The sequence below is a fragment of the Chaetodon trifascialis genome, chromosome 17 (assembly GCF_039877785.1).
Source record: "Chaetodon trifascialis isolate fChaTrf1 chromosome 17, fChaTrf1.hap1, whole genome shotgun sequence".
NCBI lineage: Eukaryota > Metazoa > Chordata > Actinopteri > Chaetodontiformes > Chaetodontidae > Chaetodon > Chaetodon trifascialis.
Window position 1 is genome coordinate 3087872 of NC_092072.1, and position 22236 is coordinate 3110107.

General features: G+C 41.3%; 2 protein-coding genes across 3 annotated transcripts; both read right to left on the bottom strand.

Moving 5' to 3' along the window:
• Positions 1-4203: 4203 nt before the first annotated feature.
• On the bottom strand, positions 4204-11818 carry LOC139345472 (major histocompatibility complex class I-related gene protein-like). Of its 2 annotated transcripts, XM_070984079.1 has the most exons (7): positions 11496-11818; positions 9406-9672; positions 8648-8926; positions 8158-8460; positions 6462-6573; positions 5920-5947; positions 4462-4550 (listed from the first exon to the last, which is right to left on the bottom strand). In XM_070984079.1, the coding sequence occupies exons 1-6, from the start codon at positions 11497-11499 to the stop codon at positions 5929-5931; spliced, it is 984 nt and encodes a 327-aa protein (XP_070840180.1). In that variant the 5' UTR covers positions 11500-11818; the 3' UTR covers positions 4462-4550; positions 5920-5928. The 2 variants fall into 2 exon arrangements, with proteins under 2 accessions (XP_070840179.1, XP_070840180.1); XM_070984078.1 differs by lacking the exon at positions 5920-5947 and having other exon boundaries at positions 4204-4550.
• A 2832-nt stretch (positions 11819-14650) lies between these two features.
• LOC139345469 (major histocompatibility complex class I-related gene protein-like) lies at positions 14651-22087 on the bottom strand. Its single transcript, XM_070984074.1, has 7 exons — positions 21786-22087; positions 17620-17886; positions 16862-17140; positions 16372-16674; positions 15561-15668; positions 15183-15200; positions 14651-15006 (listed from the first exon to the last, which is right to left on the bottom strand). The coding sequence occupies exons 1-7, from the start codon at positions 21832-21834 to the stop codon at positions 14957-14959; spliced, it is 1074 nt and encodes a 357-aa protein (XP_070840175.1). The 5' UTR covers positions 21835-22087; the 3' UTR covers positions 14651-14956.
• Between the last annotated feature and the right edge of the window lie 149 nt (positions 22088-22236).

The window sequence follows — 22236 nt, forward strand, 5'->3', positions numbered from 1 at the left end:
AAGTTCATACCAAACCTGTCAGTGAGAACATCGGCATTGAGAGAACTGACGACTGTCCCCGTGCCGGTTTATCATGATCCAACCAAGAAACTGAAGATTTCCACAGACGCTTCGAAGGACGGGCTTGGAGCTGTCTTGCTGCAAGCTGACGCAGAAAGTTGGAAGCCAGTGAGTTAGGCTTCAGATCCATGACTAAGACTGAAAGCAGATATGCTCAAAGTGAAAAAGAGTGTCTTGGACTGACTTATGAACTGGAGATCTTTCATTGCTATGTATGTGGTCTTCCCACCTTCACAGTTGAGACAGATCATCATCCTCTCAGAGTCGTTTCATTGTAATGGAAAAGACTATGTGTTAGTCCTCGATTACGATTCAAACTTCCCAGAAATTGCTCTGCTCACAAATGCAACTGCCAACATTGTTATTACTCATGTCAAGTCCATATTTGCCAGGTTTCCACTGTGTCACATCCAGTCCCCAGCGTGCACAGGCAAATGGCCAAGCTGAAAAGGGAGCGCACATCATTAAGCAGCTTCTGAAGAAGGCCACAGACAGTGAGTCAGATCCTTATCGAGCTCTGCTGAGCTTCAGGTCTGCCCCCCTTAACTGTCGCAAGTCGCAAGCTGCGCACTACACTGCCCTGCTACACAGAGGTCAAACAGAGGACTGAGATACAGTCGAAAATGGAGAACCTGAAATGGAAACAAAAACAGCGTTATGACAAGTCAACGAAAGCTCTCAGACCACTTAAAAAGGATGATGTGGTGAGAATCCAAGACCAGGATGCATGGAACAGAAAAGCTACTGTTCTTCAGGAAACAGGACCAATGTCCTACAAAGGGAGAACTCAGGAAGGACATGTGGTCAGAAGGAACCGTCGCAACCGTCTGAGAACCAAAGAGACTTTCCAAGGGACACTGTGTGGTGATGCAGATGGAAAGGATGCTGCGTCACAGGTCGACATGGTGCCTGAGTTGAAATCTGATGGACATGTGCAGGTGGAGACAAGTGATGTTTCCACAGGGCTGCCTGTACTGAGGAGATCTGAACGTCAGGTCAAAAGACCAGCAAAACTTGATCTTTAAATCAGTGTAGTGGATGCTTAGGTTCTAATGTTCAATGTTGTTTAAAAAGAAAGAAAGAAAGAAAGAAAGAAAGAAAGAAAGAAAGAAAGAAAGAAAGAAAGAAAGAAAGAAAGAAAGAAAGAAATACGATGTGTGGTTTTTGAAATGTGTTTATTTGTCTAAAAAAGCTTGGTGATAAGTGAAAACATGGTAAAATGTTCAACAAAGCAAGCTGGAGTTTACAAGAAGTTGTAATTGTGGTTACAATCATTCTGATTTATAGTACTGACATCATGTAAGTGTATTAAGGCATGTGTTTCTCATGCTCATTGTTAACTTCACAGAAAGGAGGATCTGTTGATATTAGTGGGGACCAGCAGAGGGGGCCGGTGGTTGATATAGGTCTTGGATGCAGTCCAAAGTTTCAAAGATGAACACAACACCCTGCTCTCTGGTCTTCCTAAAAAGACTATTTCTTTTATTTTGCTGTTTTATATTCTGTAGTATTTTATTCTATTTATTCTACTTTATTTATTATCTTATGTATTTTTCTTCCTGTAACTGTCTAATTTATTTTAGCTGTCTTATATCGTGCCTTTGACTTTTAACTGCAGTGTTTCCTGTTTCCTCAGGGGGGGGCCTCCACACTGAGAGTTGTGTCTGGTCTGCTGCTGGGGGTGCTGGTCCTGGGTTCCTTCGACCTGGCTGGGCGGGGGGCTCCCCACCTTGGTGTCCGGGTCTAACTGTCTGTTGGAGTAGGGGGGGCCCGGGTGCCGGCACCCCCTGTGGCCATAGTCTGCAATGACTCCTCTCAGCGTGGACGGCCCCAAAGGTGGCATTTTCCCTGATCCTCAGTGCCATGTCTCACTACAGTGTGTGTGTGTGTGTGTGTGTGTGTGCGTGCGTGCATGTGTGTGTGTGTGTGTGTGTGTGTGTGTGTGTGTGTGTGTGTGTGTGTGTGTGTGTGTGTGTGTGTGTGTGAGTGAAGTCGTGGGTGTGCATATGTACCTACGCAGGGTGGGAGGGATGGGTTTTCTCTGTATCTAAGTTTTCTTTTATAATGTTTTTAACTGTTGTAAAGTACTTTGTGCTGCATTTTATCGTGTATGAAAAGTGCTATATAAATAAAGTTTGATTTGATTTGAACGATAAATTATTAAGATTGAAAAGTAAAAATACAAGAAATCAATCGCTGTAAGTAGGAAAATGTATTTATGTCTATCACAGTCATGTCCTGAAAGCCTGAAGCTTTCATTATTAAATGTAAAAAGGTTTTGTTCCTCACCATTATTTTTCTTTCTTCTGAACACACACTGCTGCAGTGTTTGTGCCGCTTTACCACAGTGACAGCAGAGGCGCTGAACTCCATGGGAATTAAAAAGTCAACATTATTGACAAATGTCAAACTGCATGTGCAGCTCATCGGGTGAAATAAACTAAATGTGCATTTCCCACATGCAGGAAGTTCTGAGAAAAGTCTTTTCTAGCTGTGTCTCTGTCCCACATGTGTTTGATGATGGCAGACTGAGCTTTTGGGACGATCCATGTTTGTGTCTCCAGGTGAAACACCAGGAAGTCGTCTCCATTAAAGCCTTATTGGTGAAACCCGCTGATGTCTCCAGTCTCTGTAAAATGTGGACACCTGAAAGACAGACAGACAGAAACAGCTTTTCCATTTGTTAAGACTGGGGAATATATTGATGGTGTATCCATGCACCCACTGGGGGACACTGTTGCTCCAGTGATTACGTGTTAATGAGTTTTCCCAGGCACCTCAGACAGTGTGTGTATGGGTAGCCGTGTCAGCTCTCTGCATGATTACTAGTTGTATGCTGAAGTCTGTATGTAATGTATTGATCGAGCAGGTTCAATAGAAAGTCGATCAAACACCAGTACATGTCCCGTGCTTCTTTTTCACGTGGACGTTACCACACTCTTCCTGTAGAGGACTGTAGAGGAAGTCTTGTTCAACAGTCTGACAGCTTCCTTTTCTTCAGCCAAGTGTGGGAGTACTTCTTCTACACTGAGTGTGTGTGTGTGTGTGCGTGTGTGTGTGCGTGTGTGTGTGTGTGTGTGTGTGTGTGTGTGTGTGTGTGTGTGTGTGTGTGTGTGTGTGTGTGTGTGTGTGTGTGTGTGTGTGTAAGGCAGCTGCATGTGTGCATCAGTAACATACTGCCGACATACATTGTGTGTATGTGAGGACAGTAATATAACCTGTTTCAGATTAAGGTTCGTGAGCCTGTTTCTGCTGCTGAAATGTTCATCCTGAGATGTTTTTTTTATTGATAAAAAGCTGCTTTTATTTAGCTTCCTCCTCTTGAGTTGCAGAAGTAAAGATCAGTCCAGTACGACTCAGAGGCTCCTGACTTCCTCATTGTGTTTCAGAGGGCATTTTCACACTCTGCATGACTTCTGAAAACACATCTTGATCTGAGCTTACAAGGAGCAAATGGCTCACAGCAGTGACCCCTGCACCCCCGACTCCTGCAGCAGCTCAGGAAACTGAATATCAAGCTTTGTGAGAGTTTATGAGAGCTGTCTGGATCCACAAGATGTATTAAAAGAACAAGCAACTTCCCACAATCATTTGATGATGTATGGCTGTGAGAAAGTGTCTGAACATCTGAAGCAGTTTCCTCATAGAATCTATGAGGAAGTCAAATGTGAATTAAAAGCACTTTTTTACAGGGAAATATGTGAGACTGAAATCAAAAGACGGAGAAACAGAATACATTGAAACAGCTTGTTTGTCTGACTGTGACCACTGTAACTGCTCGTCTTTGTCTGTGCAGCTGTCACAGTGTACAAGAGGAAACTTACTGAGGTAGAACTGACCCAGGCTGTTAAACTCCTGATGAACAGTTCTGTGCTGCTGTTGCTTCCAGAGGCAGTTTGTAACTCTGTAATGAGTGACGCAGCAGATGATAGGCCATTTATAGACGCCTCAGCACCCCTTGTCACTATGAGTGTGAACAAACTCCATGCACTGAACTTTGGACAAAGTTTTTCATCCAGTATCCCATCAGCCCTGTGTTTTTATTATTTCTTCTACAAATGGCATCTTTCACATCACATTGAGAATGTCTAAACAAACCTTAACAGATGAACTCAAAAATGAACAAACATAAAACTTAAATTAAGGTTCCATCATACCTTTATTAGTTTTATGGACGCAATCATGAATCATATCTGTAATAACGGGAGGGCTGCAAAACTTAAGACTCATTTTAAGCTGCAAAGAACAAATCAGACAATCACAAATAAGAGTAACAAAATCAATGCGATGTAACAATAGCTAAAAAGAGAATACAAAGCTATAAGCACACACACATTCAAGGATTTCCCTCCCTCCCTGACAGCTTCTACGACTTCACATCTCAAAGTTACACATCAGCACGTTCTGATCACAAACATGTCTTTAACAAATCGGCATTTTTGATGCCACAGTAACGTCAGTGGAGTCCTCTTCTGATCCTCACTGAGAGTCTGTGGAGACAGATTAATAAATGAAAGATCAATAACTGATCAGGTACTGTACTAATTAGACTTCATAATGGACATTATTCATGTTTTTATGTCATTTATCTGTTTCTGGCAGTGGTGGAAAGGAACTAAGTTCTGTTCAGTGCTGTACTTAGAGGATTTTTGAGGTAATTCAAAGTTAAGAGTTCAGATTTTTTCGGATTAAGATTTTATATTAAAAACATTTGATAGCTGATTGAGGCCCAAAAGAGTGAAAATATCTGGTATTTCACACAAAAAGCAAAAGATTCTGAGTTTAAAAAATTAATAAATTCATGATATTTTCTTCTTTAATAGTCCCCGGGCCAAAGTTCAGAACCACTGGGCCAAACTACCTGACTGTATATAAAGTAGTAAAAACGAGCTCCACCTGTAATATTTTATCACTCAGTGGACATTTTCCTTCAGCACGAGTACTTTCACTTTGATTCAATAAGTAGATTTTGCTGATAACACTTCTGTCTTTTTACTCAAGTAGGATTTTAAAAGCAGGACTTGATTTGGAATAGAGATAGAGATCGAGTCCCGATCCGATACTTCTATAAAACATTATGAAACAAACTAAGAGCAAAGAATAAGATCCAGGATGTCCCTTATTATTATTTTTTTTTTTTACCAATGGCTCTTATATTAACATGTAACACTTGTGCACAATTGTGCATGCATGCAGTGCAGTTTATTGTAAACTTCTATGAGGTAGCTTGAATTACAGTCTCAAATCAGAACAGAACACAGAAATAAAATAAAAATTTATTCTCATTAGGAATAGTGCAACATTAAAGATTAGCATTAAAACAAATAGCTGCTTAACTTAAAATAGGCATCAAAATATCAAATGCAAACAAATGAGCAAATAAAAGCGACTGTTATCACGTAGCCTAAGGCCAGTATTGTGCGTTTTGGAACTGCACTCCTAACTCGTATTCTCAGCGCAGTGTATTGAGGTGTCGTATCAAGTTTGTGCTGTTAAAAGCAGCTTTGTCCTTCGCATCTCTCGAGATCCCGATTTTGCATATCTCACAGTTTGCAACTGCATTGCTCTGGTCGTTCATTTTGAAATATTTCCACACAGCAGACATAAACATAGCAGCATATCACAGCCCCGATTTCAGATCACGTGATCGGATCGGGACAACCCTAATTTGGAATAGAGTATTTCTACATCGTTGTATTGGTACAAGATCTGAAACCCATCTGCTTCCTGTAGTTATCATGGACGGACTGTCTCTGTGGATTCTAAACATCAGCTGAACGTGAAATACAGGATGAAAGTTGGACATTATTCCAGTGAACTGTTGTGTGCACAGCAGAGCTGAAACAAGGACACACTCACTGTGATCACTTAGCTGTTGGATTTCAGTCTGATCACAAAAAATTCAGTGAAATAATTAAATATGAAATTCGATAATTACGTATTAGATACTACATACTACTTACATATTACATATTACATGACTGGACATGAATAATTGATTCATTAATAAAGGTCACAAGAAAATAAAACCAGACACATTAGATTCATAATAATAAAACAACAAAATAAATATTTTTTCATAAAGAAAAACTTACTGTTTGCACGTCTGAACCCTGAAACACAGATGAGAGATCACAGTATTAAAAGTTCAATCAGAATTTCTGAAAGGACACAAAAGAAAACACGTTTGCATGTTTTCTTCCTCTGACTTCTATCCTGTATACAGCACATCTGTTCAGGACCTTTACTGTGTTCTTCTGGCAGTAAAGTTACTGAACATCAGCCAGCTCACACTTTTCAAGACTTTCATCCTTTCACAATAAATCTGTCTTCAATTCGACATGTTGTCCTGGACATGAAACTGCATGTGAAATCCAACAGTGGAGGAAAAATGGCTTCACTCACTGTTATTGTTCCTCCTCCACATGAAGAGTCCAGTGATGAAGAGTATCAGCAGCAGCAGTCCTATAACAACTGCAACAACAGCAACAACAGGAAACTCTGGGGGAGAAACTGGAACCAAAACACAACATTGACACTTTGACTCGACAGGCTCTATTTTCGACTCCGCCGTCAGCGCGGTGCAGGCACGGCGCAAAGTCAGGTCCGCTTCGCGGATGGGGCGTGGCAGTACAGACTTTGGTATTTTCATGCACTGCGCCGCCAGCGCATCTCCTCCCCCTTCTCATCTCAGTCCCACCCAGCAGCGCAACTCGGAACAAGGGAGGGGAGAAGGCGTGGAGTGGGTTTGACACAGCTGAGTCAAATTTTCACCAAACACAGCAGCTCCTCGCCTTGCCTTTAAAAACGCTGCTGGCGAGGTGCGAGATGAGTTTTGAGGATGACTGAGACCCCACAGGAAGTGTCCGACACCCAAACTTCTCCCAGGAGGAGACGGACATCACTCATGTCTAAATATGAGGTCCTTACATGGTAAATCCTCAGCCTCGTCCTCCTCATCCTCCTCAGAGCAATGATGTAGTCCATCTTTGTAGATAACGTTAAGCATTACTATGATTACATTTGTATTTGGAATGAAATGACGTGGGTAATAGCGGACAACGATCATCACGGACGTTTTTTCCATGTGTCTGTCTCTCGAGCGCTCTGAGATAGATGCAGTATATATGCTCTGTGGGATGTCCCGGCTGTTTCTGGTTGGCACAGCGACATTGATTGATTAGTTCGCATCCCTCTTTCACCTGTGTACATTCGGTCAGGTTGAGTGACCGTCACGTGTACCGAACGCGCTTTCGATGTGGTCAGATGAGATACTGATCAAAATTTAGGTCTGACTGTATGTGCTGACTCAGACAGTTGCATTGAATTGTGGCTGTTGCTAATTATTGATCGCAGTAAAATGCCAGACACTGTTGAAACCTGACTGTGAGGTATTGGTGACGACTCCCGAAAATCCACTTGCCTGACTTGTGCACAGAGTTGACCAGGTCTGGGGTGGCGAGCTTTCGGCGCACTTTTGAGCCACCGGCGCAGACCGAAATGGGACGAAAATCCAAATGCACCAGCTGATTATGCCGGCACCTCCCCCTACTGCACCGCAACACCCATCCTGGCACACCTCTGTACGCCTCGGTTTACCAAAATACCAAGTGCGCCTTGCGCCTGCACGAAAATACCGCTGCGCGGGGTGCGCAGCCTGCACCGTGCTGGCGGCGGAGTTGAAAATAGAGCCCGACCTCTGGACGGAGATGAATGTGTTCAGCTCATAGACTCCACTTTAGTATTTCACAATATGGAGCAGATTGTGTGAAGAAGACAGTCAGTGAGAAACAGAATGCATTTCAGTGTGAACAGTCGTTCTGCTTTCCTTTAACACGACATCTGCTGTGCTGCAGAGAGCTAAGAGGCTTGTTTCCCACTCACATGTCTGTGTGTTGCACTGATGTCTCTGTGTCCTCTGACATTATCAATGACTTTGATGAGCTCAGTGTCATCAGAACGGATAGAAATGACGGCCAAAGGTATGAAAATCAGACACGAGCCGCAAACTGGAATTATAAAAGCTTTTGTTCATAACCTCTGTAGATACAATCCAGGTCTGCTCTAATGGACAAACAAATACTGATCCAGTCTCACCCCAGTTGGTCCTGATGGCTGCTTTGTCCAGTTTGGTGACGATGTCGTCCTCCACACCAGAGAGATGAAACACACAGTCGTACCTCCTCCAGTCTTCAGGTGGGACTGATGAAACGTTCAGGTCAGCGCTCGTCTGGAAGGTTCCGTCGTGGTTGGGGAGGATCTCTCCGAGCTCCACGTCCTCATGAATCTCCTCTCCATCTTTCCTCCAGATGAGTGTGGCTCTGTCAGGGTAGAAACCTGAAGCGTGGCAGCTGACTGGAGAGGAGGGAGTCTTCTGGAGGAGAGACACTGAGGGACGCTCTGCAGAGAGAGAGAACTCATGCTAACTCTGCTCTGACTATCAGCCTCAGCTCTGATGGAAAGTCATGTCTGATTGGTTAGGACTAAATCAAATCTTACTGCCACAGAAAACGATCAAAACGAAGGTGATGTCAGACTACATGTAATGTATTAATGAAAGGAAGCACATCAGGTCATGTGATTCTACCTGTTCTCTGCAGAGAGCTCTTGCCAAGGAACAAATACTTCTTCACCTTCTCAGGACAAACATGAGTGAGAAAAATCTCATTATCTTTCAAACTATCTTTATCAGCATTCCAGCTCAGTTTGGTGGTCACAGCTTGTTGTTTTGGAGCGATCCATGTCAGTGTTTTCAGGTCCAAAGACAGAAAGTCTTCTCCATCATAACCATACTGACTAAAACCATCAACCTCTCCAGTCTCATCATCCCACTCACAGCCGGTCATCCTCTGGAAAATAAGAACATCTGACAGACACAAACAGAGACTGTGATTAATAATGATGTACAGATGAAATCTCCAGTGAAAGATGATCTTAAAGATATTGTTGCATTGTGTGATGAGCTGCTGTTCTCCAAGTCTTGAGCTGTGTTCATCATTCAAAAGCACATAATCAGTGCACTTTCTCTTTACATGAGAGATGAAACACAATTTCTCTTTCACAGTTTGAAACTTACAATCATTGTTATTCTTTTGTTTTGAGTATTGCAGCAACATGCAGCAACAAGTCAAAGCAGCAGCTGATTTCTGTTTGCATGCTGACTGACGGCTTGTGGTCGGCTGCTGTCTGTAAACCATCAGGATGGCACGATTTACATCAACTTCTACTTACATTTCAGAGTAAAACTACATCTGAGTATTATCTTCAGGCTCTGTAGAGGCTCACTGTACAACTAAGATGCAGAACAGCAGGAAAAAGTCAAAAAGAATATTTTCCATACTTTACCTTCACTTTGGTTGAAGCGCTGCTTCAAACTGTACATGATTTTGAATGTGTTTGGCTGAATGTGAAAACAGTGTCCTCTGTAAAACTCCAACTCCTGAGGGTCGCTGTCGAATAATCTTTTCATCCACTCCTGTTTTGGTTCTACTGTCTTTCTGTTGATGTCGCAGTAACCTGACAGATGTTCATCAACCACTGCAGCTGCCACAAACTCTGGAAAGTTTGGGATTCCATAAGATGCAGTCACGAAATACTTCAGGGAGTGTTTCACTGCAGACAAACAAGGTTTACAGATTTAGTAGAAATACAGTCCACACATCACACTCATAAATGTGATCCATTCAGTTTGATTCAGTTCAAACACACCAGGCTTCCCTTACAAAAAATAAGTTTATTTAAATATACTAAGAGTATACTTCTTTTTAGGGCTGGGCGATATGGCTGAAAACTGTATCACGATATAAGTGTTTTATATCGGTCGATAGCGATAATTATTGGTATTTTTTAGGACCTATGACCTAACTATAAAACCAGCCTAGACATATAAATAACTTGAGTCACTCTTCTTACTTTAAACATACATGAACTATTCAATTATATTTTTATTGCAAGTGTGTTTAAAAAAAAAAAAAGCATGTCTTTAGCTATATGATATGCCGCTGCCTCCGTTACGTCTTCGTGCCTTTTAGATGATTTGTCATCAGGCACTGAAGCAGATACCTCTGCATGGCGGCCTGCTGCTTGTGCGGTGGTGCTGCGGTTGGCGGATGTTGGCGAATACGGCTGCGCTCCAAAGAGTGAGCGCGGCTAAGGTGGTTAAACAAGTTTGTGGTATTTACCGGCCTTGGTGGGGACGAAAGTCTTGCATAAGTTACAGACCACATTGGTCTGACTACGGTCCGACTTATAAAATCCAAAAAACTCCATACTGGCGAGCTGACTTTCCCTGTTTTATTGCCAATTTCTTCGCTCGCTGCAGCGCTCACTTTCTATTTCTCATCTCATCCTTGCACAGCAACAAACACGTGACAACGAGATGGTGCAACCGAACTGATACTGTTACATGATTGGCGTGTTAGCGTGTCTCTCTCACTGATCAATGATTACTCCCTGCGTTGCTCGGTTACCTGAGAGCGAGTGCCTTTGTTCATGCAACCAACCTCACTTCGCAACTTCTCAAACAACGATGAAAAAAAAAAAAAAAAAAAAATTGAATGTTTTATCAAACACATTTTTTATTGATATTGATTACGTGACTATCGCGAGACATATCATTATCGTTTTATCGCCCAGCCCTACTTCTTTTAAACTAAAAATAAGTGAGGATACTTTCAGTTTACTTTTGATGTATTTATCAGAGATATACTTAACAAAGTTACACTGAAGTATACTTGGCTTAAACTGAAAAGTATATTTGTGTAGCACCCATCCCATGTAGCTAAATGATTAACTTATTGGTTAAAGAGGTGGTAGTACTATGGGCAGGGCCCTGGGCACTTTATTTATGGCTGACCGTGTTACACTCGTAAACAGAAGAGAAAAAAAATCACTTTTTAAAGCTTTATAACTTATTTATAAATTTTAATCAAATGGCGGTGCCTCCACTCAGCAGGAAAAATATGAATTACTGATTTTTAATCCCCACTAAGAATTTTGTTTCCATGTAAGAATTCCCTTTTTAAAACCTTAAACACACTGCAATGGCTTGTAAATACCCCAAAAGAATGTAATAGGACACAAAGACAGTGCTTTAAATCCAGATGATGAATTTAGTTAAACTAATAATTTTTAACCAGAAAAAAAACATAATGCAGTCACAAAAACATATGCCAAAACACTTGAAAGTGTTTTTCCTTCGTCAATAATGAACAACCTTCAACAGGTTCAACAATCCATTTTCACCAACAGGTAGGTACCCTTTAAGTTCAGATTTCAGTTATGATATTTTTCCTCAGTATCAGTTTCAACCCAAAATAAACCATTGCAGGCCTGAATCGTAGCTTGGGAGCGTTGTGACCAAAAACAAATGGCCGGTTCACTTGCGTATGCAAGCACAGGAAATAAAAGCACGTGCACTGGTTAGTTTTACTCACGCATCCGTCAGTTCTCATCGGCAGTATGGACAAAGGTGAAAAGCAGGCAATGGCTGACAGGGTGAACAGTCACTGAGGTTACAGGCTGGCGGCAACTGTCCCAACGAATGGCAGGCTGAATGGGAGACTTCTACTGGTCCAGCGGGCCCAAAGAGTGCTTCCTGGTCCACTTCCGTATGCTTCTGTAAGTCCGTTACTCGTCGGTAAACTCTGCATCCACCAAGTGTTAGACTTAATTTCTCAAGCTTCACGCTGTTGCTTATCTGTGTCATTCTCGCCTTGTTTTCACCAGGCCATCATTCCCGAGGTTCACCACAAAACCCGCCCCTCTACCCTTCCGATAGGGCCGACAAGTTCATAACAACCAATGCAATTAAAAAAAGCAAAAGATAGACAACTTAACGCTCTCTAAGTTTAGGTTGTGAGCATGACCACGCTACTCGTGTTCACTGTAAACAAACTATTTGAATTTCAATGAACTTTATTAACACCATGACAAAGACTTATTAGTCCACATATAGCTCAGTTTTAAATCCAAAATGAACTCTTTTGAAACACCAAAATGAACTGATTCGATTATAGCATTTTATCTCCCTTTATGAACATATTTATATCATTTATTTATCAACATTTGCCTGTCAGAATTGACATTTTAACATATGGCCTTGTCTGAAATAACGTATTTTAGACTGTGCTACATTTGGTTTATACTTGTACTTGAACTTTGATGGAGATATACTTAGTAAAAGTATAATAATGTTCACATATATTTGGATTGCAGTCGTGCTTATTCTTTTGATAGTAGCCTATTAAAATATTTTCCCATACATACTGGCCTCTTTGAAGTACACTGCAGTATGTTTTACATACTATCTCATGAACTTACATATTCCACAAGTACATTTGCAGTAACAAGTCAGCTTCGGGGTGGAATAGCTTAGAGTAAATAGTACATGGGTGGAACTGAACTTCATCTTTTATGTAGTGTTATTAACACACACAGAAACACAGAAACATTTGTCTGATTTTATTTGAGAAAACATTGACGTTTCTTCCAAGGTCTCAGTATCGTGACAGACTTGATACATACTGGCTGCTCTTATGAGCCATTGTATATCAAGTATGCCTAAATAGTAATAAAGTAGTATATTTTAAAGTGTGAAAATAATATAGAAATAGTAAACTTTAAGTATGATGTTAACTCCAAGCAAAGAAAAAATGTTCAAATTTAGTCCCAAGAAGTATTGAAAAAGTACACTTAGAAGTATACTACTCGCACAATGATTTTAGTATACTTGCTGCATAAAGTATACTTGTAAAAATATACTTAAGCTTTACTTACTTAATAAAATGAACTTGAAGTATACTTCTTCTTCGTAACGGGAGGCTTAATACAAAGTGAAAGTAAACTAGCAGTGTGATCTACGCAGGAACAAAGCGCACAGAGTCAAGATTTAAACTGTGATCTTACCTGATGATGAAACGTGACAGAAGAGAAGCAACAAAAACAACACTTTCATCTTGTTTTGATAAAGATGAGAGCGCGCTTGATCAGCTGTTCTTTGCCTTTTAGATTTCTGTTAGTGATCGTGAGCGCGCCCGCACGCCGTAGAAAACCAGCAATGCGCGCTCACGTTCTCCGTTCCCGTTTCTGACGTCCTGGACCTGTGGTCTCTCACAAACTACTCAGAAATAAAGGTTTCACTCAGGTTGGAATATGTAGAAATGATTTTATTGCTCACACTGTGTCCTCACACCTTTAATCCAACAGGAAACTCAACTCGACACTAAAGACTGCGCGGATGAAACCTCCTCCTCCTCCTCCTCCTCCTCCTCCTCCTCCTCCTCCTCCTCTTGGCTGTGTTCTTGAACTGTTTCCCAGTTTATCCAAATAACATTGTTTTCAGAAGCAGCTCTCCTCTGACATCATCATCATCATCATCATCATCATCATCATCATCATCACAGCTCGTCACACCATCAGTCTGCAGTTGTTGTTGTTGTTCTTGTTGCCCTCTAGTGGAAAGTGACTGAAACACACCCTGAAGTCTACTTGGTGTGATGTCACCTCCTTGTTGGTGAATCTAATAAACATGAAGTGAATTATTGACCTCATCATTGTTCAAATGATGTTTCTCGGTTGCTTTGTAGTATTATAGTACTGTACAAGAAAGAAGCTGTGTGTTAGCTGTTTCAAACCTTCCAATAAATGATAAATTATCAAGATTGAAAATTAAAAATACAAGAAATCAATCGCTGTAAGTAGGAAAATGTATTTATGTCTATCACAGTCATGTCCTGAAAGCCTGAAGCTTTCATTACTAAATGTAAAAAGGTTTTGTTCCTCACCATTATTTTTCTTTCTTCTGAACACACACTGCTGCAGTGTTTGTGCCGCTTTACCACAGTGACAGCAGAGGCGCTGAACTCCATGGGAATTAAAAAGTCAACGTTAGTGACAAATGTCAAACTGCATGTGCAGCTCATCGGGTGAAATAAACTAAATGTGCATTTCCCACATGCAGGAAGTTCTGAGAAAAGTCTTTTCTAGCTGTGTCTCTGTCCCACATGTGTTTGATGATGGCAGACTGAGCTTTTGGGACGATCCATGTTTGTGTCTCCAGGTGAAACTCCAGGAAGTCGTCTCCATTAAAGCCTTATTGGTGTGTCTCCAGTCTCTGTAAAATGTGGACACCTGAAAGACAGACAGAGACTGCAGTGAACCACATCTGTTCTTACATCTGGACCACAGAGACACACTGAGTCCACTGAGACCAACAGCTGATCTCCACTGTTGAAGGTGGTGTGGCTTCATGTGAGCTGCAGGGACACACACACTGAGCTGGAGTCACTGATGACTCTGATGAAGGCTGTTCCAGTTCCATCTGAAACTGGACTGAAGCAGATCATGTTTTATGTTCACGATGTGGATGAAAAGTTAATTATCCAGCTGTTCATTAAACCTTCGTCCAGTATATTGAAGGGAAGGTTTGATATTGGCTATTAGTTAATAATGACACATGGATCGAGGTCATATTGACTGTGACAGTGAAATAACAGCAACACGACACGATGTTACAACACTGCTGATGTTCATATGACTGCAGCTACAGTCACAGATGAGTGTGTGGACTCACAGAAAGAGACAAAAGATTCAAAGTTGGACATTTTATTGAAAAATGAAACAGAAAGAACAAAACATTTGATTTTGACATTCATTTCTGTTCATCAGTTGACAGTAAAATGCACCAAACGTTGGCTGAGCGTTCCTCCAGAAAAAATAAACATTAAAAACACATTTAAAACACCAAGTTTAAATTTGTAATTTGAACTACAACAATTACATTTAACATAAATCAAATAAATTATAACTATTACTCTCCTTCAGTCTGTTTTTGTTCTGTAAAGGTGTGTAAGGAGTCTCAGGTCACATGAGGAAACTCATCCAGTGTGTTTGTGGTTCAGGTCTCTGGATTCAGTTTCTCAGAGAGCTCAGAGCTGCTGTCAGGAGCTGTAAGGTCACAAACAAACTGTGTCAAGTCCACTCATCCTGCACTGAGCTTTCACAAACACTAAATACAGGAAACAGTCCTGAAAAAGTTCATCTGCACAATAATGTGAAAGCCTTTTCATCTGCAGCAGACAGTGTGTGTCAGATCAGAGGAAACACAATCAAAGGTTACTTACGAGATGGAGGCCGTTGGACTGAAATCAAGACAAAAGACAAATCATTTCACTTCCAGCTGGAAATGACAGAATATCTTCCATCAGCTCATCCCCTCTTCTACTCAGTCAAAGTGAAAAATAAATCCATTCTCTCCTTCTGTTTAGTCCTGGCTTCATCTCTGTTCTCTCACTTCTCTCCACATCATCATGGTACAGTCATATTATCACGACTCTCTGAGCCTCACACAGCTTAAAGTGTTGCTCGCTTCAAACTGTTCAGTGCAGAGAACTGATGCTTGTTTCAGCTTTTCAACCTGGATAAAAGCATCAACTCACAGACGAAACCAAAGGACTGAAAAGGTCAAAGAAGCAGAAAATCGCTCCATTTGTCTCTCTCACCTTTCTTCTTTTTGTAGACGATGAATCCAGCAGCAGCAGCAGTGATGAAGAGGAGAAGAATAACAACCACTACAGCAGAGATGAGGGCGGTCACGTCACTGGGCTTCTCTGTTCAAGAAAAAATAATAAAAAAATATATTTAACTAGGATGGAGGCCAAGACAGACAGCACAAAGTGAAACAAGTGACTGTAAACTGACACAAAACACAAACAATATCTAACATCCCAAAGAACAAAGCAGCACAGGCCACGCATCCAAAAACCTCAGTTTAAGCACCAACACCCGAACGTTTCGGTCTCCAGATCTGTCAAAAAAAGCATTCAAAGAAACCAAAAAGAAACCAAATCATGGATTTTTAAGACAGCCTGCAACACATTCCAGTCCATATAAAGCAGGTCAGAGCAGAAATTCATCCACCCAACGCTTCATTCAAACATACATGTTGGTCTGCTGCTGTGAACTAAGACTGACTTGGAGCTGAGTGAATAAAGTATCATCAGTGATTTTGGTTATGATCTCACTGACACAGTAAATAAATAAATGCATCATAAATAAATGAAAATAGAACTGAAACACTCAAACTTGCATGATCAACATTAAAGTTCTCTTCAGTTCAGCAAAGTAGAGACGATGGAGTGAAATCATGTTTTGCAGGTTTCAGCACTGAAAGCTGTCACTGTGAGCTAAAACAATGCGTCTGTATCCAATTAGTTCATTATTATGATCAGCTCAATTGGAGGACAAAGGCTAAAATCCACAACAACCAACAGACCTGCAGTCACATTCAGCACCTTCTCATCCCAGTCTCACCCCAGTTGCTCCTGATGGCTGCTTTGTCCAGTTTGGTGACGATGTCGTCCTCCACACCAGAGAGATGAAACACACAGTCGTACCTCCTCCAGTCTTCAGGTGGGACTGATGAAACGTTCAGGTCAGCGCTCGTCTGGAAGGTTCCGTCGTGGTTGGGGAGGATCTCTCCGAGCTCCACATCCTCATGAAGCTCCTCTCCATCTTTCCTCCAGATGAGTGTGGCTCTGTCAGGGTAGAAACCTGAAGCGTGGCAGCTGACTGGAGAGGACGGAGTCTTCTGGAGGAGAGACACTGAGGGACGCTCTGCAGAGAGAGAGAACTCATGCTGACTGTGCTCTGACTATCAGCCTCAGCTCTGATGGAAAGTCATGTCTGATTGGTTAGGACTAAATCAAATCTTACTGCCACAGAAAACGATCAAAACGAAGGTGATGCTAGACTACATGTAATGTATTAATGACAGGAAGCACATCAGGTCATGTGATTCTACCTGTTCTCTGCAGAGAGCTCTTGCTGAGGTCCAAATACTTCTTCAGCCTCTCAGGACAAACATGAGTGAGAAAAATCTCACTATATTTCAAACTAGATTCATCAGCATTCCAGCTCAGTTTGATGGTCACAGCTTGTGGTTTTGGAGCGATCCATGTCAGCGTCTTCAGGTCCAAAGACATAAAGTCTTCTCCATCATAACCATACTGACTAAAACCATTAACCTCCTCAGTCTCATCATCCCACTCACAGCTGCTCATCCTCTGGAAAATAAGAACATCTGACAGACACAAACAGAGACTGTGATTAATAATGATGCACAGATGAAATCTCCAATGAAAGATGATCTTAAAGATATTGTTGCATTGTGTGATGAGCTGCTGTTCTCCAAGTCTTGAGCTGTGTTCATCATTCAAAAGCACATAATCAGTGCACTTTCTCTTTACATGAGAGATGAAACACAATTTCTCTTTCACAGTTTGAAACTTACAATCATTGTTATTCTTTTATTTTGAGTATTGCAGCAACATGCAGCAACAAGTCAAAGCAGCAGCTGATTTCTGTTTGCATGCTGACTGACGGCTTGTGGTCGGCTGCTGTCTGTAAACCATCAGGATGGCACGATTTACATCAACTTCTACTTACATTTCAGAGTAAAACTACATCTGAGTATTATCTTCAGGTTCTGTAGAGGCTCACTGTACAACTAAGATGCAGAACAGCAGGAAAAAGTCAAAAAGAATATTTTCCATATTTTACCTTCACTTTGGTTGAAGCGCTGCTTCAAACTGTACATGATTTTGAATGAGTTTGGCTGAATGTGAAAACACTGTCCTCTGTAAAACTCCAACTCCTGAGGGTCGCTGTCTAATAACCTTTTCATCCACTCCTGTTTTGGTTCTACTGTCTTTCTGTTGATGTCGCAGTAACCTGATAGATGTTCATCAACCACTGCAGCTCCCACAAACTCTGGAAAGTTTGGGACTCCATAAGATGCAGTCACGAAATACTTCAGGGAGTGTTTCACTGCAGACAAACAAGGTTTACAGATTTAGTAGAAATACAGTCCACACATCACACTCATAAATGTGATCCATTCAGTTTGATTCAGTTAAAACACACCAGGCTTCCCTTACAAAAAATAAGTTTATTTAAATATACTAAGAGTATACTTCTTTTTAGGGCTGGGCGATATGGCTGAAAACTGTATCACGATATGTTTTATATCGGTCGATAGCGATAATTATTGGTATTTTTTATGACCTATGACCTAACTATAAAACCAGCCTAGACATATTTAAATTGAGTCACTCTTCTTACTTTAAACATACATGAACTATTCAATTATATTTTTATTGCAAGTGTGTTAAAAAAAAAAAAAAAAAGCATGTCTTTAGCTATATGATATGCCGCTGCCTCCGTTACGTCTTCGTGCCTTTTAGATGATTTGTCATCAGGCACTGAAGCAGATACCTCTGCATGGTGGCCTGCTGCTTGTGCGGTGGTGCTGCGGTTGGCGGACGTTGGCGAATACGGCTGCGCTCCAAAGAGTGAGCGCGGCTAAGGTGGTTAAATAAGTTTGTGGTGTTATCGGTCTTGGTGGGGACGACGGTCTTGCAAAGTTACAGATCACATTGGTCTGACTACGGTCCGACTTATAAAATCCAAAAAACTCCATATTGGCGAGCTGACCCTGTTTTATCGCCAATTTCTTCGCTCGCTGCAGCGTTCACTTTCTATTTCTCATCTCATCCTCGCAGAGCAACAAACACGTGACAACGTATCAACCGAACTGATACTGTTACATGATTGGCGTGTTAGTGTGTCTCTCTCACTGATCAGTGATTACTCCCTACGTTGCCCGGTTACCTGAGAGCGAGACCATTTCGAGACCATTTCAGAAGAAAAATCAATGACATAAGATCCAGTCTTTTATCTCAACAGCTTTTAACACCTGGATCATTGCTTGGACCTGTGGAGACACTGGAGAGTTTTGCCCTGGTTGATGCAAGGACACTGAGTCGAGTTTTCTCCCAGGTAAAGCCCACAACCTGCCTTTTAGACCCAATTCCCACACCGTTTTTTAAAACACTCTATGGATTCTTTGAGGAACAGCTGCTGTATTTGGTCAATTGCTCTCTCCAGACGGGTGTCTTCCCCACCTCCTTTAAAACGGCGGTGGTCAGGCCCCTTCTGAAGAAGAGTGATTTAGACCCCAATGTTTTAAATAACTACCGGCCTGTATCCAACCTGCCATTTTTAAGTAAAATTTTAGAAAAACTTGTTTTTCATCAAGTAAATGAATTTTTACTCTCGAAACATATTTTAGAGACTCATCAGTCTGGTTTTAGGATGAACCACAGTACAGAGACAGCACTTTTAAAGATTTTAAACGACATCAGGTGTAATTTAGATAATCATAAACTCACAGTCTTGGTTCTACTGGATCTAACCGCCGCCTTCGATACAGTAGACCATCAAATTCTATTAAATAGACTGAGGAACCTGGTCGGCCTCTCTGGTACTGTTTTTAACTGGTTCACATCCTACTTCACTGATCGAAGTTTCTTTGTAAGTATGGATACATGTTCCTCAGGAACCCATAAGATAAAGTGTGGGGTTCCCCAAGGTTCAATTTTAGGTCCAACTCTTTTTAATCTTTACATGCTGCCCCTTGGGGATGTCATCAGGAGGCATGGCATCAACTTCCATAGTTATGCTGATGATACGCAACTGTACATCACCGTGTCTCCTGATGACCCAGGGCCAATTGATGCCCTTTTTAACTGTATTTTAGACATCAAGTCATGGATGGCAGCAAACTTCCTACAGCTCAACCAGGACAAAACTGAGGTTTTAGTCATTGGTCCTGAAGGCTAGAGAGAAACTTTTACCAAAGTTACAGGATTTTAAACCCTCAAAATCAGTAAAAAATCTGGGCGTGATTTTTGACTCTGAGCTCACTTTTATTCCACACATCAAAAACATAACAAAGATAGGTTTTTACCATCTTAAGAATATAGCCAGAGTCCGCCCGTTCCTCTCTCAGGCCAGTACGGAGGTGCTGATGCATGCTTTTATCTCTTGTCGTTTAGATTACTGTAATGCCCTGCTCTCTGGTCTTCCCAAAAAGAGCATGTATAACTTACAATTATTACAAAACTCAGCCGCACGAGTGCTGACGAGGACCAGAGGGCGGGAGCATATAACACCTGTTTTAAAATCACTGCATTGGCTCCCCGTGCACTTCAGGATCGATTTTAAGGTTCTTTTACTAGTTTTTAAGTGTCTTAACGATCTTGGGCCTTCTTATTTATCTGCATTACTTTTACCGTATCAACCCTCGCGGACCCTGAGGTCCTCCGGTGCAGGCCTTTTAACGATACCACAAATTAGAACTAGAACACACGGGGAGGCGGCTTTCAGTTATTATGGCCCCCGATTGTGGAACAGCCTGCCGGAGAGCCTCAGGGCCGCAGAGAATGTTGATGTTTTTAAAAAGAGGCTCAAGACCCATCTTTTTAATCAGGCTTTTAACTGACTCATTTAGCTATTTATAATTTCTTAAGCTGACCTTTATTCTTACATTTTCTAATATTATATATATTTTTATTTTTTTTATTGTGTTACCTCAATGTTTTATTTCAATTGTTTTAGTCATTACTTATTGTCTATTTTATACATTCTATTGTTTTATTCTCAGTTTTAGCTTCTATACCCTTTATCTTATTTTACTTTTCTAGCCCCTCATTTTCCAGTGTTTCCTCCTGGGGGTCTACCACACCGGGATTTGATTCTGGTTCACCGATGGGGGTGCTGTTCCGTGGATGGCCCTGGCCCAGGTAGCTAGAGAGCTTTACACCTTGGTGTGGAGCCTCCTGCCTGCCTGGGCTGGGGTGGTCCCTGTGTCAGCGCCCCCGCAGTCATGGACCATGATTCCTCTCGGTGTGCATGGCCCCCAAAGGTAGCTTCTTCCTCACCTCGGTTCTCAGTGCCCAGCCATGTCTCCTCAGCGACAGTTAGTGTATGTATGTGGGTGTGTGTAAGTTTGTGTGTGTGGGTATGTATGTCTGTCCATGTATGTGCGTGACTGTATGTAATTGTGTATCTCTGTGTATATTTGGGGGGGTGGGAGGTTTGGGGTCAGTATATTTATACAAAGTATATTTGTACTTGAACTTTTGGTGGAGATATACTTAGTAAAAGTATAATAATGTTCAAGTATATTTGGATTGCAGTCGTGCTTATTCTTTTGATAGTAGCCTATTAAAATATTTTCCCATACATACTGGCCTCTTTGAAGTACACTGCAGTATGTTTTACATACTATCTCATGAACTTACATATTCCACAAGTACATTTGCAGTAACAAGTCAGCTTCGGGGTGGAATAGCTTAGAGTAAATAGTACATGGGTGGAACTGAACTTCATCTTTTATGTAGTGTTATTAACACACACAGAAACACAGAAACATTTGTCTGATTTTATCTGAGAAAACATTGACGTTTCTTCCAAGGTCTCAGTATCGTGACAGACTTGATACATACTGGCTGCTCTTATGAGCCATTGTATATCAAGTATACCTAAATAGTAATTAAGTAGTATATTTTAAAGTGTGAAAATAATATAGAAATAGTAAACTTTAAGTATGATGTTAACTCCACACAAAGAAAAATTGTTCAAATTTAGTCCCAAGAAGTATTGAAAAAGTACACTTAGAAGTATACTACTCGTACAATGATTTTAGTATACTTGCTGCATAAAGTATACTTGTAAAAATATACTTAAGCTTTACTTACTTAATAAAATGAACTTGAAGTATACTTCTTCGTAACGGGAGGCTTAATACAAAGTGAAAGTAAACTAGCAGTGTGATCTACGCAGGAACAAAGCGCACAGAGTCAAGATTTAAACTGTGATCTTACCTGATGATGAAACGTGACAGAAGAGAAGCAACAAAAACAACACTTTCATCTTGTTTTGATAAAGATGAGAGCGCGCTTGATCGACAAGCGTCAGCTGTTCTTTGCCTTTTAGATTTCTGTTAGTGATCGTGAGCGCGCCCGCACGCCGTAGAAAACCAGCAATGCGCGCTCACGTTCTCCGTTCCCGTTTCTGACGTCCTGGACCTGTGGTCTTTCACAAACTACTCAGAAATAAAGGTTTCACTCAGGTTGGAATATGTAGAAATGATTTTATTGCTCACACTGTGTCCTCACACCTTTAATCCAACAGGAAACTCAAGTCGACACTAAAAGACTGCGCGGATGAAACCTCCTCCTCCTCCTCCTCCTCCTCCTCCTCCTCCTCCTCCTCCTCCTCCTCCTCCTCCTCCTCTTGGCTGTGTTCTTGAACTGTTTCCCAGTTTATCCAAAT